The sequence below is a fragment of the Dama dama genome, chromosome 8 (assembly GCF_033118175.1).
Source record: "Dama dama isolate Ldn47 chromosome 8, ASM3311817v1, whole genome shotgun sequence".
In the NCBI taxonomy this organism is placed as follows: Eukaryota; Metazoa; Chordata; class Mammalia; order Artiodactyla; family Cervidae; genus Dama; species Dama dama.
The window spans coordinates 33,479,999-33,498,574 of record NC_083688.1 but is presented as its reverse complement, the minus strand read 5'-3'; the positions used below and the strand labels follow the sequence as shown (position 1 = coordinate 33,498,574).

The 18,576-nt window shown below is 36.7% G+C and overlaps 1 protein-coding gene across 13 annotated transcripts in view; it reads right to left on the bottom strand.

The window, feature by feature from the left end:
* IKZF2 (IKAROS family zinc finger 2) overlaps positions 1-18,576 on the bottom strand; it is a 176,174-nt gene that overhangs the window by 46,781 nt on the left and 110,817 nt on the right. For all 13 annotated transcript variants that reach the window (XM_061148827.1, XM_061148826.1, XM_061148822.1 and 10 more), the window contains one exon: positions 13,939-14,106. In XM_061148827.1, the coding sequence (XP_061004810.1) occupies positions 13,939-14,106 (168 nt within the window). The remainder of the gene's footprint in view (positions 1-13,938; positions 14,107-18,576) is intronic.

The window sequence follows — 18,576 nt, the reverse complement described above, 5'->3', positions numbered from 1 at the left end:
ACAGAATAATGTAGGCTTTTGATCCTAAGTCTAAAGACTGTGACACTGGATCGAACCTGCATCTCCTGTGTCTCCTGCATTGGCAGGTGGATTCCTAACCACTAGCACTACCTGGGAAGCCCAAATGATCCTAAGTCAAAAGACTGTGACGCTGGAAGGTTCCTCACATAGCTCTTACTCTAGGGTTATATGCCATAGATATATCACATAAACTAACTTTACAAAGTGTTTATTTTTAGGTGATACATTCAAGTAATTATATAATAAATACTTATTTAATTGAAAACTAATTTAATTGAAAGCTAAAATCAGAAAAAAAAAATCCTACACTTCTCTGCTTACTCAAGGATATTTTATTTATATATCTCTGAACAATACTTTAAGGTTACAATAAACAAGGAACAAGAGACAATGAATACGCTTCCTTGGGATATTAGGATTTTTCATTTTCAAATGAAAAGATTCCCTTTTTAGCAATGATTTTTTTTTTTTTTTTTGGTAAGAATGTAAGTATAGTACAGGCTTTCCTGGTGGCTCAGTGCTAAAGAATTTACCTGCCAATGCAGGAGACCCGGGTCTGATCCCTGGGTCAGGAAGATCCCCTGAAGAAGTAAATGGCAACCCACTCCAGTATTCTTGTCTTAGAAATCCTTTGGACAGAGAAGTCTGGCGGGCTACAGACCATGGGGTTGCAAAAGAGTCGGATGTGACTTAGCGACTAAACAACAATAAGCGCAGTACAATTCCATGGCCAAAATTAAATTTTAGATATGGCATGAAAACATTTGAGACCATGAAAAAGGCATTCTTACTTACTTTTTTCTCTTTACAATTTATACAAAGGAATTTATAAAGCATATATATTACATAAGTTTCCATACATTAAAAACACATACTCTTCTATTACGTTTTAAATATTTAATTTGAGCACTGTATTAATGTACATGAGAAATATACCTGAAGTGCTATTATATTTCCTAATTAGGAAAATATATGCACCTTTCATTCCTCCTTGATTTAAAAAATAAGTATGGTAAGTATTGTTTTGATTAATAGGGATCCAGGGCTTAATTGAAACACTATTTCCCCAGTGTACTGAGTAAATAAAGACAATTAAAAGAAGTAATATATAATGTATGAAGCACACTAATCAAATTTCTAAGAACGAAAGGACTATAATCACTTGTTAAACTAAAAATCTAATAGACAAAACTAATAATTTTTTGTAGCAGGAGCACTGATTCTCTGATTTGTCACTAAAAACTGACAGAAATACTACATTATAAACTTATGTAAAGAAAAGTAGGTGATTTGCATGGTAAATCTAAGGTTAGTGGGTAAAGTTTACATTTTGCCAACATACTGCCATAAAATAAAGCAATTCTAGTGAAATACCCAGTATCAAGACCAGTAGAATAGCTCTACACCATAATAAATGAAAATAGTTTTAAAAAACAAAGAAATAAACACTGATGATTGTTGTACAGACAAAACTTAGATTGCATTATTTCACTTTTTTCCCCCTGAACGGACAATATTTTAGAAATGAAATATAGCACTGCCATAACAAATATAAGAAAAGTTCTGATTTCTCCCATTATTATCTTAAGAAGTTGGGAATAAAATCTAGGAGTTTTTAACAGGAATTATCTACTCCTGAGAAAAGATGATCATATCAATCTATTTCCAGAAATAATATTATACTGATTAAAAATTATTGTTAGAAAGCAAACTTTTCCATGTCAAATACTGGAAAATACTACCAAAATATTTGTGCTCTTTAAGGAGCCCAGATTTATTAATCATTTATAAAATTGGGCATCCTTTCAAAATTAAAAAATGTTATCAATGACTGTAATCAAAATTTAAAACAAGCAATCAAATCAAGTAATCAGGGCTTTGTACACTTAAGCTCATCTTTCATTCCAGTGAGAAAAATTTCATTCAGGTACTAACTGGTAAAAGAGAAGGAGGGAAAATTCAACACTGTTTTACACTTCTACTGCTATTCAGCAACACAGAGAGGGCTTTTTCAAAAATATTCTTTAAAAAGAAATGCACTTTATATGAATAAACTATATCTGGAATTAGAATGCAAAATCAGAAACTCTCTATATCAAGGTTTTCTCTGAGATTTATGTTAGCAGACTGTTGCAGAGAAGTGATGCTGGTCCTATGCAGGTCATCTGAAAATCTTTTAAGACCTCTTCCATTTTACGCAAATCTATTTTGAAAGTTAAAACAAACAACAGCAAATAAACATAAAGTTTGGTCTCAGTGACTAATGAGCAGCAAAACCCCAGGAGAAAAGATAACGGATTATATAATATGAGCAGCACAGGGAGATTAAAGATTAAATTAAGTGATGTGACAAAGTCACACAGCTAATTTGCAATGAGCCTGTTCTTAAACCCAGATGTCTTGACTTTTTGACTTCCAGATAGCATTCAATTCATCACTTGGAGTTAATTTTATAGAGTTCAGCAGTGAGTGAGTGAGTGAAAGTTGTTCAGTTGCATCCAACTCTTTGCGACCCCATGGACTATACAGTCCATGGAATTCTCCAGGCCAGAATACTAGAGTGGGTAGCCTTTCCCTTATCCAGGGGATCTTCCCAACCCAGAGATCGAACCCATGTCTCCCGCATTGCAGGCGAATTCTTTACTAGCTGAGCCACAAGGGAAGCCCAGAGTTCAGCAAGACAGAGGATAACATAAACATATGGGGTTGTATCATTTATTCCATAGCATGGAGTACAGATTTTGGAGTTTGACTGTCTTGGTTTGAATCCAGGCTCTGACTGTGTGACTTCTCTGTGCCTCAGTCTCCTCACCTGTAAACTAGGAATAATATTAACGAGAAGCTTTTCTGTCTCTCCAATGCTTTGAAAAACGCTGAAATGCTGGTGCTCACAGGCTCCTCTTTGGGATGCCCACATAGACGCTTCTGGTGGTTGAACTGGATACTTACACTGAGTCCATTATGATTCCACCCAAATTTATTTATGCCAGCTGTACCTATTACTATAATTAAATAAATTAACCAAATACACATATTCTAATAAAGTAAGTACAGAAAGAAAGCTATTTCTATAAAAGCTAATTTTACCACTCTGGAAAGATTCAATAAAAATGAGTTGAAAATAATGCTGATAAATTGGAGGAAGGCAAAGGAAATCTTAAAAATTAGTGACAAAAATCTGATAAATTTAATAGAAGTCTGATTGTTTCACAAGGTCTTCAAGTTTTTAAAGAAACTGAAGATGGAATTAGAGATGATGTGTTATGAGTGTGGTTTAGGCCAGATAAACTACATGGAATTTCAAAACCAAATTTCTCACTGAAAGGAAAGGACTTGGCCTTTTTATTGAAACCTTCCCATATTGCTAGATTTACTGTTTTTAACTGATAAACTACCTGGTTTTGCTCTGTCAGGTAAAAGATTTAATTAAATGAATAATCCATAGGATGTGCCTTGTACAAGGCTATAGAGAGTTCAAGAAATTCCAGACATGACCTGTTATAACCTAACTATTAGGATTATACAATCAAAGTCAAAACACTGCCTTGTGCCTCTAGAGCAGTGGTCCCCAACCTTTTTGCACCAGAGACTGGTTTTATGGAAGACACTTTTTTCTACAAACTGGGGGTGGGGTATGGTTTCAGGATGATTCAAGCATGTTAACACTTGTTGTGCAATTTATTTCTATTATTATTAAGATCATCAGGCATTAGATCATGGAGGTTGGGGACCCTGTCTCTAGAGTATGCAAGAAAATTCCAAATAGAAACTTTCAGCTTGCATGGGACCTTATAGGGCTTTAAAAAAAAGAGGAAGAAAGAAAAGAGCTAACATTTATTGAATGTGTACTATATTGGATGTATCCATCCTAAAGGAAAATTAGTCCTGAATATTCATCAAAAGGACTAATGCTGAAGCCAAAACTGCAATACCTTGGCCACCTGAAGCGAAGAACTGACTCATTTGGAAAGACCCTGATGCTGGGAATGATTGAAGGCAGGAGGAGAAGAGGACAACAGAGGATGAGATGGTTGGCTGGCATCACCATATCAATGAACATGAATTTGAGTAAGCTCTGGGAGTTGGTGATGGACAGGGAAGCCTGGCATACTGCAGTCCATGGGGTCGGAAAGAGTCGGACACGACTGAGCAACTGAACTAACACTGATACTATACCCCAGATATTTTTCTAAGTGTTTTCTCATATTTCTCTACGACATATAAAATGTCATAGAAATATGTAAGTGCACATCAAAACCAACCTCATTATTAACCAATCTACTGGAAGGAAAATGTTCTAACCTAAAACAAAGGAAACAAAGATGCAATATAAATACCCTAGAACACAACAGCTAACTAAAGAAAATAAAACAATGAGCACTCATTACCCAAAGTAAGGGTTGGTATGGAGGAGGAGGAAGCAAGTTACGCTGTACTAATAATATTATTCATAAAAAACTGAAATTCAAATTAAAATCATTACATTACACTTAATACCCTATACTAGTAAGTTTAAGCACTAGTTCTTATATTTAGCTTATCTGTGACATATTCTCTTTCACCTCCTTAGCCATTTTTCACCTTTTTCTGCTCTACTTCTGCAAAAAGCTAATTTCTATCACCTTCATCCAATGGCTCCTTTGTCCCCTGGCTTCTGGTCATGCTCATCTAACATAAGGTATTAGCAAAAGAAACAGTAAAGAAGCCGCCTGCCAATGCAGGAGACATAAGGTTCAATCACAGGGTTGGGAAGATCCTCTGGAGAAGGAAATGGCAACCCACTGCAGTATTCTTGCCTATAGAATCCCATGGACAGAGGAGCCTGTGGGCTATAGACCATGGGGTAGCAAAGAGTCAGACATGACTGGGCGACTAACATACATCAGCAAAAGAGGAGAGACGGAAAGAGTGAGGCCAAGCTGTTTATTCCTCAGTCACAGGTTAGTAGGGGTATATTCCTCCACTGAAGGTCAGTTTCGAAACCATCTCCTAACTCTCCTAATTTCAGTGACCTCTTTCAGGTGGCGCAGTTGGTAAAGAATCTGCCTGTTAAGGAAGGAGACACAATACATGTGGGTTCAATCCCTGTATTGTGGATACCTCTCCTTCCCAACAGGAGATGTCAGGAAGATCTCCTGGAGGAGGAAATGGCAAGCCACTCCAGTATTCTTGCCTGTAAAGTTCTATGGACAGAGGAGCCTGGCAGGATGCAGTCCATGCAGTCACAAAGAGTCGGACAAGACGGAGTGCAAACACACACACACACATCCCCCACACACTTTAGACATGGGATTACTAATGGCTTCCTAATACTGCAGCCTTAGAGTATTTCAACTGTTCCTTGTTGGTTTCTTTTATGCCTACTCATTCTCCTGTGAATTTTAGTGCTTTGTCAATGTCTCCTGCATTTTCTCCGTTTGAGTGTCTCATTGCTTTCCTATCAAGGCCCTGATGCTAGTTATTGGTAGCAAGAGTGGCGCAAGGCCTTAGACAGTCCACAAGGCATTTTGACATTGAGTTTCTCATGCTTGAAGAGAACAGGAGGGCCACCTATTAGGAAGTTAGTGAAATTCCAGTAATTCTATGCATGTGCTAGCAACCTGATTACTCAGATTATCACTGATGGTATCATAGAACGAAGTGCAAATGAAAGGAAGACTTTTGGAGCTGTGGTCTTTATTTGCCAAAAGGACAGCAGAGGTGTCTGTGTGAAGACTATAGTGTTACATGGCTACTTCTGTTAGCCCAGAGGATTATATGAAGGAGGAGAAAGAACAAATTGAAGGTCCTGAATGTTCAAGTTTGAATGGAGGTGAAACAGTAAAATTCTCTGTTATCTTTAAAACACTCCTTATTTACTTAAGGCTCAGGTAAATAAGGCTGAAGATCAACTCCAGAATCTGATTTGAAGGGTGATGGGATTGTCGTGCTGAATAAAATGTGCAAAACCAACACCATTAGGTCTTTTTCTAAATCTATTTTTAATAATTTTACTTATTTTTAAATTTACTGTCTGTGCTGGATTTTCATTGCTCTTCTCTAGTTGTGGCAAGCGGGGCTACTCTCTAGCTCCAGTGCATGGGCTTCTCCTTGTGGTGGCTTCGCTTGTTGCTGAGCACTGGCTCTGGGGCATGTGGGCTCAGCAGTTGTGGCACACAGGCTTAGTTGCTCCATGGCACGTGAGATCTTCCCAGACCAGGGATCAAACTGGTGACTCCTGCATTGGCAGGCAGATTCCTCACCACTGGACCACCAGAGAGGCCCACCATTAGTTCTTGATAATGGGGTAATGATGGGGAAAGAGTGAAACACGTGTTGATACCAGGTGATGAAATACTAAGGCTCAGAATGCTGAACTCCTAAAACCCTACAGAACCTGACTTGCCAGAAGACACATTTGTCTTTACCCCTTCCCATTCCATTCAAGGAAACCGACACTCACATAAATCAGCATTCTCATATAGTAAGAGGACTTCCAATTGGTTCAGAGAATGGCAGTTCTTTTCAGAACTCATTTCTATTACCATTCACAATCCCCAGGCTCATGACAAGTTAGATCCTAATATAGCCAAAGTCAAGGGATATCTAGGAGATGACAACCTTATACACTGAAATAACTGCAAATCTTTACCAATTTTTATCAGTAATAGTCCAGTTAGCATGTAAGGGAATGGATTGATTCTAAGGATTTCAAATCAAGAAGGTGAACTACAATGTTAGATCAGGCCAATTTATCTATAGGAACATTCATCTGGGATTTAGTATTTTATTGCCTTGAGCAGGTGGGAGTGACTGGTTAGTTGAACCTTTGATTCAATGATAGCTTACACAGTAAAAAAGTTGAAATGGCAGAATGTTATTGGCATAGCAAAGTAAAATTCCAAAATCTCAAGAAAGGAAGAATATTGGAAAGGATCTTTTTTTTTTAAATTTATTATTATTATTTTTTTTCCAGTGGGTTTTGTCATACATTGATATGAATCAGCCATGGATTTACATGTATTCCCAATCCCGATCCCCCCTCCCACCTCCCTCTCCACCCGATTCCTCTGGGTCTTCCCAGTGCACCAGGCCGGAGCACTTGTCTCATGCATCCCACCTGGGCTGGTGATCTGTTTCACCATAGATAGTATACATGCTGTTCTTTTGAAATATCCCACCCTCACCTTCTCCCACAGAGTTCAAAAGTCTGTTCTGTATTTCTGTGTCTCTTTTTCTGTTTTGCATATAGGGTTATCGTTATCACCTTTCTAAATTCCATATATATATGTGTTAGTATGCTGTAATGTTCTTTATCTTTCTGGCTTACTTCACTCTGTATAATGGGCTCCAGCTTCATCCATCTCATTAGGACTGGTTCAAATGAATTCTTTTTAATGGCTGAGTAATATTCCGTGGTGTATATGTACCACAGCTTCCTTATCCATTCATCTGCTGATGGGCATCTAGGTTGCTTCCATGTCCTGGCTATTATAAGCAGTGCTGCGATGAACATTGGGGTGCACGTGTCTCTTTCAGATCTGGTTTCCTCAGTGTGTACGCCCAGAAGTGGAAAGGATCTATTATAAATAACAATACCCCACAAGAGCCAGTGGGACACCTCCTTCACCAAAGAATTACACTGGTGAGGAAATAACCAGCATGCTTGAGAAGCTTCCTGGTAACCATCTTCTCTAGGCTGGAGAGAACAATGATAGATGTTGCAAACAGATCTGAGCTTCTTAATTTAAAGGTATCTATTGTGATCTTCTGAGATGGCAGAAGCTATGTGGTAGAAATTAATTTCAGGAAGGTGAGGTTACCTTAACAAGCCACAGGGATGGGGTGAAAACCAATGTGTTTTGTGCCACAGGGTTCTATGGAAATGGCTAATGGGTTTCAGATTCCCCAAGAATGAAAAAGACACTTAGAATACCAAGCTGCTAGCTGTCTTACATGGACAGAAACACTCTAGGTCTTGTGGGCAAAAATTCAACTTCAGTCACCACAGTGGGATTCATGATCTCTTATCCACTGCCTAGACCTAAGTATATTCACATATCCAGAGTCACATAATTTTAGGTGGAGACAGAGTCCATGAAACCTTGCCATAGCTGTAGGCTATGAATTTTCCTCATAGCCATTTCGGAACCACCTGTGGCCATTTATGACAGTGACTGTGGACTGTGAGAAGGATAATAACAAATCCTTCCACAGGTTATAAGGCACTTGTATTATATTAGCTCTGAATTGCCATTAATCCCTGGAAACCAAAATATGACTGTGGCCCACCAGTCCCATAAGTGGGAGCTTATGGAGGCCAAGATATATATGGAGACTTCACCCGAGCCCATCTTACAGTACCATAGGAATAAGTGCACTCAGTAATGGAAATAATCCTTACATCGGTTCCCTGACCCAGGGTAGGAGGGCTATTATAAAAAGACAAGAACAGTGCTGTTTAATGCAAAATGAATCACGTATATAATTTAAAATTTTCTAATAGCCACATTTTTAAAAGGTGGAATTAATTTTCATAATATATTTAATAAATACCATTTCAACATATGGTATTAACCATATGTGTGTGCTCAGCCTCTTAGTCATATTGGACTCTCTGTGACATTATGGACTGTAGCCCACCAGGCTCCTCTGTCCATGGGATTTTCCTGGCAAGAATACTGGACAGGGGTTGCCATTTCCTCCTCCAGGGGATCTTCCCAACCCAGGGATTGAACCTGTGTCTCCTGTATTGCAGGCGGATTCTTTACCACTGGGCCACAGGAAAGCCCATGTGTATAGGTGCTTAAGAGCCACAGATGGCTAGTGGCTACCATTCTGGAGACCACAGCCCTAGAACTGTCACTTCTTCCAAGACAGTAAACTAAAATTGAAAGATGCTGGGGTGGTCATTCCTACTACAAACCCATTTAAACTGTTTGTCAGGCTAATGCAAGACCTAGATGGTTCCATGGATGAATGAAGATTTAGTTACACTAGAATGGCAAATACAGAAGCAGTTTTAGCTATAGTATCTTTGTTGGAGCATATTAACATAGCCCCTGACACCATGTATGGAACTACCAGCTTAATTTCTTTTAAAAGTAATTCCTTATCGATAAAGATAATCAGAAGCAGTTTGCCTTTACAATGCAGAGACAACATACTTTCACCATCTTACCCTAAGGCTAGGTCAACTCTCCTCTCTTTGCCATAACATAGGGCAAAGAAATCTTGTTCATCTTGATATCTCACATAACATCTACCTAGGGCATTACCTTCATGGTATTATACTAATTGGATTTGGTGAGCAGGAAGTAGTAAACACTAAAATGTCTCATTAAGATATATGCCGGAGGATAGGAGGTGATCTCTATGAAAAGTTTAGACACCTGCAGCACTGGTGAAATTTTAGGGGCCCAGCAATGCAGGCATGTGGAAACAGAGCCTCTACAGTAAATGATAAGTTTCTGTACTTTGTACCTTTCATCATGAAGAAGGAGGAAGAAGATGTGGTGCCCCCTCTTTGAATTTCAGAAACAAGATATACTATGTTTGGGTATTCCACTCTGATGCACGTATTCGATAATCCACAAGGCTGTCAACCTTGAGAGCGGACTGGGGCAAGAAAGGGATACTGGGACTGCAGTATACCTCTGCTGCAATGAAAGCTGCCATGTAGACCTCTGGCTCTAGGATCCAGCAATGCCACAGTTTTTGGAAATGCATGTGTCAAGCAAAGATGGCGTGTGATGTAATTGCTGCTGCAGGATCGGAGTGTAGATCCCCAATGGAGGAAATATATGTGATCATCTCAATAATGATCTGCCATTTGAAAAGTGCCTCCTAATTTGCTATTGGACTCTTGTTAAGACTGAGTATTAGGACATGAAACTCCAAATGACTGTGTGGCTCAAACTATACAAAATGAACTATGTGTTAATCTGATTCAATATACAAAATAAGATGTGCACAAGAGCATTTCATTATTAAATGAAATGGACTACACAGGTCTGGGAAGCCCAAGAATATAATTCATGAGCAAGTAGCTCACATGTCTCTGATACCTGCCACTACTGCTTCACAATCTCTCACAATCTGGCCTCATGGGGTCTTCTCAATGACCAATTAACACAGGATAAAACTGCATGAACCAACCTGTGAATGGACTGCATGGCATTTGGTACTAGCTGCAACTATTGTACTAGAGGCCCAATGAAGAGGGCTCCCTCTAAATCCTAGTGGTGAAAAGATAACCCCCCCAGCTGTACAGTTTGCATGTAAGAAAAGATAGATGAGGAAATGATAGATGGTATGGCCATATGGTTAAGGACTTGGAAAAACAAGACTGGAAGATTGGAGATAGAAGGTTTGGGGCAGAGTTATGCATATGTGCCTTTCAGAACTGGTACAAAGTGTGACAATATGGTATCTTACATGAATTCCCTCCAGAAGGCATCCATTGTGGAGGAGGCTCTGAGTAGTCTGGAAAAGATTATGTGACGGGTGACTCAAAACAATCAGATAATCTATACGATGGGTATCAGATTCTTTACCTAGCTACCCTAGTGCCTGCTTAAGTGGCCCACGTACAAAGTGAAAAGAGGGGCAATGATGGAAACTCTACACACTTCGACAACATAGATTTCCCCCACTCTGTGACTAATTTAACTACCACAACTGTTGATCCACCAACTTCCAATGCCGGGACCCTGATATGGCACTGTTCTCCAAGGGGATCAACCGTTGATTAGTGACTGGAGGATTACAATGAACTTCTTTCCACCTGAAGGAGGGAGAAATTTATTCTCATAGGAATTGATACATATTCAGGATATAGATTTACCGCCCCTTCCTTTGGTGCTTTTGTATGTTCCTCCTCACCTGGATGTAACAGAATGCCTTTAACAACCACTATAGTATTACTTAAAATATTGACTTTAAGCAGGAAATTCTTTTCAAGGCAAAGGAAATATAGCAATGGCCCCAAACCATTTCCAGATTTCACTAGCCATATCTCATGCCACATTATCCAGAATCATTTGGCCAAATGGAGTATACTGGCCCACAGGTGGCATGGTTTATGTATGGCTGCTAGCTAGGAGAAGTTTGAGTATGTTCTATAGGACATGGTAAATGCCTAAAGTCATCTATCACCCCCATTGCCACAGAGCATAAGTTTGATTACAAAGAGGTAGTAGTGGCCACAATACATCAAATAACCCATTTAAAGGGTTTTTGCTTCCTGTGCTGAAACCTTGGGATTGCTGGTTTTGGAGATCTCAGTGCCCAAAAGTTTCCACCAGGGATCAGAGTTCTGTTACTATTTTATTGAAAGCTGAGACTACTCTCTGCCTATATGGGACATTTCAAGCTGCTGAATTAACAGAAAGAGAAGTAGGCTATTGGCTGGTAAATTTTCCAGATTACCAAAATGATTTGGGGTTGTTGCTATACGATATGGGCAAGGACAACTAAGTTAGAAGCTCAGCAGATTTACTGGGACATCTCTAACAAAAACTTGTCCAGTAATTCTGGTTATTGAAAAGCTATAGTAATCCAAGGAAGAAAAGGTCCCCAAATAATCATAACGTTTAGGAATTAGGCTGTGGATCACCCATCAAGGAACCTTGGACAGCACAGGTGCTAAAAAGAGGGTGAAAGTAAGGGGAAGATGGAATCAGCAGTGGATGAAGAAAGGTATAATGGTCAACTTGACCTTTCTGATCAGTTAGAGAAGCATGGACTTTGGCAGCTATGTTTTATGCTTCATCTATTATGAACAGCATTGGTGACGGCTAGTATTTCAAATTCAAAGTATGTCTGAGCTGATATCACACCTTAATGAAGCAGTAGGTGGCTGACACCAATTTGTCCCTTTCATCTCTCTGTTAAACTCCCCTTATTAGGCAATTTGAGCATATCTATTTATATATCTGCAAAAGCCATAACTTAGTATACTAAATTGCAAAATCATAATGGCAATTATAGAGACTTATATCTTTTTTTTGAACCTCAAAGTAGCAAAGTATTTATTTATAAAATTTACAGTTTCATAGAGAATACCCTAGCTGTGAAGTGGTTAGGGCTCCATATTTTCACTGCAGGGTCACAGGTTTGATCCCTGGTAGAGGAACTAAGATCTTGCAAGCCATACAGAACAGCCAAAAATAAAAAATTACAGTTTCTTAGTAATAGCTTTGCTCTATGCACATAAACTTTATAATTATATTGAACCACATAAATTATGGTGTCTGGCCATGCCAAAGCCAATGTAAGGGGCTTACTTCTGAGCACCATCTTTCCCTCCCCTCACTCCACTAGACATCAAATAGGAGACCCTAGATGAGCCATGCCTAATATGTGTAAAGAAACTGAGTGTAGCTGCCCAGCTCAGTCTAATACAAAAACCAAGGTGTCTTGACTTCTTAGACACTACCCACAGGGATAAACCTCTTAAAAGAGCAAAAAAGAAACCAAGGAAACAGAAATTGAGATGAAGGTTAAATGCCTTCTGGAGGTGTCACCAGACAATGAACCTTCTAGAAGCAATCTAGCAATCACCAGGTAGAGTAAATGTATACATCAAACCATGATACTTAAAACAACACAATTTTGTAAATTTTGTAAAGAGTGAAATACATGCTTACAGCTATATTTTTGCCTCAACTTCATTCCCATGGAAAGCTATGTTTTGTATTAATATAATCCTTGGTTAACTGACTAATACTTTAATAAGCCAGAGCTCATGGCCAGCTAAAGGAAATAACTGTCAGGTCTTAAAAGTATCTTTCAGTAAAGAATACTTCTTATAATAAAACAATACCACTTTAATATATAATTTTCACAGCAAAATTTCTAAATAAAATATAATGTGTCATGGTTGGAAACTGCCTTAAGTCAGGGAAGAGTATAAAGCATATACTTAAAATATTTTAATATTTCATCAATTTTATTTTTTAATCAAGTTGATGTCTAGAATAGTTTTACATATTTCACATTCATGTTAAAAAAACTGGGTAAAGCCTTAAGGATTAACAGGAAAAATGTAAAGAAAGATAATACAAGCATTACCTCACAACCCACAGTACTCTGTCAATTTGTCAATGTAGATGAAAATATCACTTTCATGATATCTTCATATTAAAATGAAATTTTAATATGTCATTATGAACAGAAGGAGCATATAAAACTGACTTGAGAGTATTCTATATTAATTTTCCACCTTTAACTTCTTGGTTATGGTAATTCATGCTAAAAGTCAAATGAAATTCATTCAGATTTCTAATCATTCTTTTGCTTTTATGTACTATATTCTGGCATTTAAAAAAACCAAACAGTCTAGATTTTTCTAATGATGATTTATGAAGCCAAGAAAAGTTTTAGAGAGCATCCAATGACTATAGTTTGAAAATTAAAGAAACAAGGAGAGTTAAAATGAAATATAAAATACCCTCACAGCCAATTTTCTAATGAACATAATATTTTCAAGTTTAAAATAGTTATATTTGACAACCCTTGAAGTCCCAGCCCAGGTACTCTATCAGTCAAAAAAATCACAGCTTTCCTCTCCTCTATGCTAACATCAACATGTAACTATATTTTTTTACTGGGTTTTCCATTATTCTGGATTTACCACAATTATTTCATTAATAACTATAAAATTTAAAAATTATAGAAAATTTATGTAACAGCTGTTTTCATCAATGTCTTAAAACTCTTCAGTTGACAGTACTCCTTTCTGCCAAGTCTATAAATCTAAAAAAGAAGGGCCAAATGCATCCTGCAAAATCTGTCAGTTATTCAATGTATAAAAAAGAAATCATCTACTTCATTCTCAGCTATATACCAAAGCTATAAGTTACTTTGAATTATTCTATAGTACACTTCTGAATTCCCACATTTTAGTTTTCTTCTTAAAGAGCTGGTGGCACTTACCAGAGTGGGTCCTGAGGTGTCCTGTGAGGGCGTCCCTTCTTCTACAGGCATAGCTACAGAAAGGACATTTGAACGGCTTCTCTCCAGAGTGTAACTTTATGTGTCTCAGAAGGTTGCCCTTCTGAGTAAAAGAAGCTCCACACTGGTTACAATGAAAGGGACGTTCACCTGCAGAAGGGTAAAGAGGTGGGGAAGATCAAGTAGGTTATGTGCCAGTGACTAATTGGATCTACAATGTTAACCAGAGCTAGTTTTCTGTGCTGACAATGTCCATCTCTCCCCTATGTCCTCTAAACCTTTATCTTCCTCGAATTTGCTTTGCTAATACCAAAGTCCCAAACTTTAGGTCAAGTGCCATTTCCTTTCTTCATATAAATTTTACAAGATTCTTGTCACTGACTGGAAAGAACAACAATCGGAACATTGGCCACTGGTTGAACAACTAGGCGCCATCAATTAACTGGTGTTACAGGTTTTTTTACATACAGTATTTCAAACCACAGGATGGCATTACTAATTTTGCATTAATAACTTCAATTTACAAATAAACAAATGGAAGTTCAAGTATCAAAGCATCTGATTATAGCCACAGATAATAAGTACTGGAGCTGATCATGACTCTTGGTCAATCTGACTGCAAAATCTTGCTCTCTTTATTGTACCATGTTATTATCTATCAAAAAAAAAAAAAAAATGACAGAAACTTTGAGCTGAAAAGGACCTATAGTCTAACTCTCTAGCTGATCATTTTCTTATCAGGGGGCCAAAGAGATTCAATGAATGGGTTACAAAGCTCATTACCACAAAAATCTCAAAATAGAGCCTAGGTCTATCGATTTACCCAGTCACTAACAATAAAACCTGTGGCAAAATTTCCTGATACAATCAGAGAAAATCCAAAGAAAATTATTCGTCCAGATATTTCCTGTACATATATTCTCTTTTTCTTGTGAAAATAATTTATTTGATGGGAACATTTTCTACTATTACTGATATTGCTCTAAAATTGTTTAAGCCAGAATTATTGGTTGTCTGTCAACCGATAGCCATCAACTGACTGTCAACAGAGTCATCAAAGGTAAAAACATGTAGTTTGGTGAGGGTGTGAAACTGGCAAGTAGGATCAAACTAATAACATTACCAAACCTTCATGAACTACTCCCTTTAAATATGTCTATCTTAAGATAGACATAAAATTATAAATATATAAATAACACAAATATGTTAAAACTCAACACTAGAATAAGAATTAAATGAAAAAACAATTCCCTTTTGGTTGAACTAGACCATGTCTGTACTTGAGGTTAGATCATGACTATAATTTTAATAGTTCTCAAAAAACTTCACACTGAATTGTCACGTTTCTTATCCTTAGCTGAAACATTCATACTAACAGTGAATAATGAAACTACAATATATTTGGGGGAGGACTCTCAAATAATACAAACTCAATGATTCTTTTTATTAAAGAAAGCTAGGAAGGATAAATAAAATAAACTATGGTCACCTTCTAGCCGTTCCCACTGCATTCTATCATATAGATTATAAAGCCTAAAGAAAAACTGACAGATCTGATGTATCTTAAATTCTGTAATTCTTGCTCATTCTGGAATGTAATGAGATATATTCAAAAAAAAAAAAAAAGTAACCCGTGTTTGTGTGGGTAGCAAAATTTTAGGTTTTTTCTTTGGACATCTTATGATGTAAGTTTACAAAAAGTCCCTATATTAATGGTTGAAAAAGAATTATCCACAATGTTAAAGTTACCTTAAATTTTATCTAGTTTAATTTCTTTGATTCATTTGGTAAAACTGAAAAATTAGCACTAAATACAGGTTAAAATGGAGACATTTAACCTAAAACCTCTCATATGATATCTTATAAAATAATTAAAGTTTAAAAATAAATCTAATTTTTGTAAATCGTTTTTTAAATATTATACACACAGACATACACACATATAAAACTTAATTCTTTGACTTTTTTCAATGGAATAACAGCCTAAAGGTTTTTAAAATCAGAATATTCTACTCCCCACTCATGTCATGGAATTAATAATAAAAAGGAAAGAGGATTTTATTATTGAGATTAACTTTTTAGGGAGTAAAAAAATAGCAAATGCAAATTACACATTTTAATAAATATATTTGATTTAACTTTTGAAATCTAAGGTTTCCCAGGCAATAACAAATTAGTACTCAATAACTTTAAAACAAATTAATATTTTGAACAAAAATACCTGAAATCACATTTGCCTTGGGAAGATACTCCTGGTAGAATACTAAATTTGATTTTATTTAAGCCTCCTACAATCTTTGAGTTGAAATATTTTAAAATCCCTAATTTAGGTTACTGAATTCATCATTCAAAATAATGCTAATCTGAAAAATAACAGTAAGGATCACTTTTTAAAAATAACTGTTAATTCACTTAATTATGAGACTAATGACAGGGTAATTTAGTTGTTACATTTACAAAATACTCCAGATATCTTCAAATATTTTTAATAAGAATTATTTCTGTATTTATATGATCATCTTAAAGGGGCAGGAGAAATGTCTAATTATAGCCAGAAACATTGCCCTGTTGCTGAGTAAGTCTTAGTGAGCAGGCGTTTGCTAATTCTGTTCCCATGGCCATGGGAAGGGAAGGAAGAGGCATGAGGAAGGTAATGGTCATGAGCCCATTTTTGGTAAGAGGAAAGAGACTATGGCAATAATGCACTTTGATTTCAAGCAAATGAAGCTTTGAGAAATAATGATTTTCCTGGCTTACATCTTATGTGTAAAACTATCTGATAATTAATTGAAAGGTTCAGTTGACTAACTGTATTGTCTGTGTAACTTGAAACAATACATCTCAGTTATTTTTTAATAATGTGATTTTCTTTTAATACATAGACTGAATCAGTTGGTCCTTTTCAAGTTGGTCTAAATATATATTAAACATTACATATTGTCTAAAATATATATATTAATCACATTCTTCACAAGTAAACAAAAACAACTTTCAGGAGAAATTTACAAACTTACTAAACACATCATTAACACTATAGAGTAAATTCAATTCAAAAACATTAGGTAGGCTATTGTATCTGTGATAATCTTCCGATGGGTGGGCACCGAAGTCTGGATTAAGAACTCTGGATTCAGGAGAACAATTAAGATGTAGTCATGTAGCCACATTGTTGTTCATTTCCGTCCTAAATCTGTTTCTTTTTTTAAAATCAATCTACTCATCTAGTCAAGGACCATTTTTATTCATTGAATGAAGTTATCTACTATTCTTATAATGGAATAAATTATATTTCAATATTTTATGTATTTTCATAAACACATTTCTAGATCTGAGTTTATTCAATTGAAATGCAAATATACATGCATCAGTTTACTTTGGTGAATCAAAGGCAGAGGGTATGCCTGTGTTGGCTGGAACCACCACCTACAAATACGAAAAATCCCAACTATGTGTAGAGAGGGCCTTGGAGTAAGAGAATGGTTCCCCAAAGCTGCAATGGACAAAATATGGTGTTGAAAACTTAAGTTACAAAGATGAGAGTACTCTACCTCAAAGAGAGGCAAAATTAAGAATATTCTATATTTATAGTGTTTGTATCAATTTGTGTTCATGCATGAATTGATTTACTACCCCTACTTCTTTTCTTCTCACTTCATTCCCAGTGAAGAGTGCCTGGAGTATCCGATGACAATATTACCTGATTACCTACTAAAGTAGCAATACCAAAGAGGTAACACCAAGCCATTAATAAGGCACTGGAATTGACACTTTAGTAGAGCATGAAAGAGGAAGAAAAAGAAGTGAATTAGAGCTGATACTCCATGTCATTTGAATAAACTGGGTGATTGTGTATTTTTTCCACTATCACTTTTATATTAGACATTCTGTGAGCTAAAAACACAGAAGCCTATGTTTCTCAAAGGGATTTAAGGATTGAAGACAGTGTCTTTTATACTAGCAAGCTATAAATAGTTGGTGAAAGGGTTCTAAAATGAAGATAGTTCATCAAATTAAGGAGGAAACATTTGCTTAATGTCTATATTTCAACTTCATTTTTTGCCAATCTAAAGAAACACAAATAGACTTTCTATTCTCACAGTGCTAAAATGGAATTGAAAATGTCATGACCCACTAAGACACATAAACTGGGTCATCAGAAATACACATAAAAATGGCTCATTTAAAGACACATCACAATTTCATGGTTAACAATGTGTGGCAGGTAGCCCAAGCACCTTCATGAATTGTTAGTAACTTTTAACAAAAAACCACCCAGATCTGAGAAAAGTGTAAAAATTTCCCAATACTCTAATAAATATTTATTAATATTAAAAATTCATAGAGTCTCAAGAATATTTTTTAAAAGTTTGTTTAGTCTATTTTCCTTGTCTTTACCAGCTGAGTGAATCCTATATTCCCAGGACTCATGGAAATCTGTGTAACTATTTGGAAATAGTTTCCTGGTGGCTCGGACGGTAAAGCGTCTGCCTACAATAAAGGAGACCCGGGTTCAATCCCTGGGTCGGGCAGATCTCCTGGAGAAGGAAATGGCAACCCACTCCAGTATTCTTGCCTGGAAAATCCCACGGACAGAGGAGTCTGGTAGGCTATAGTCCACGG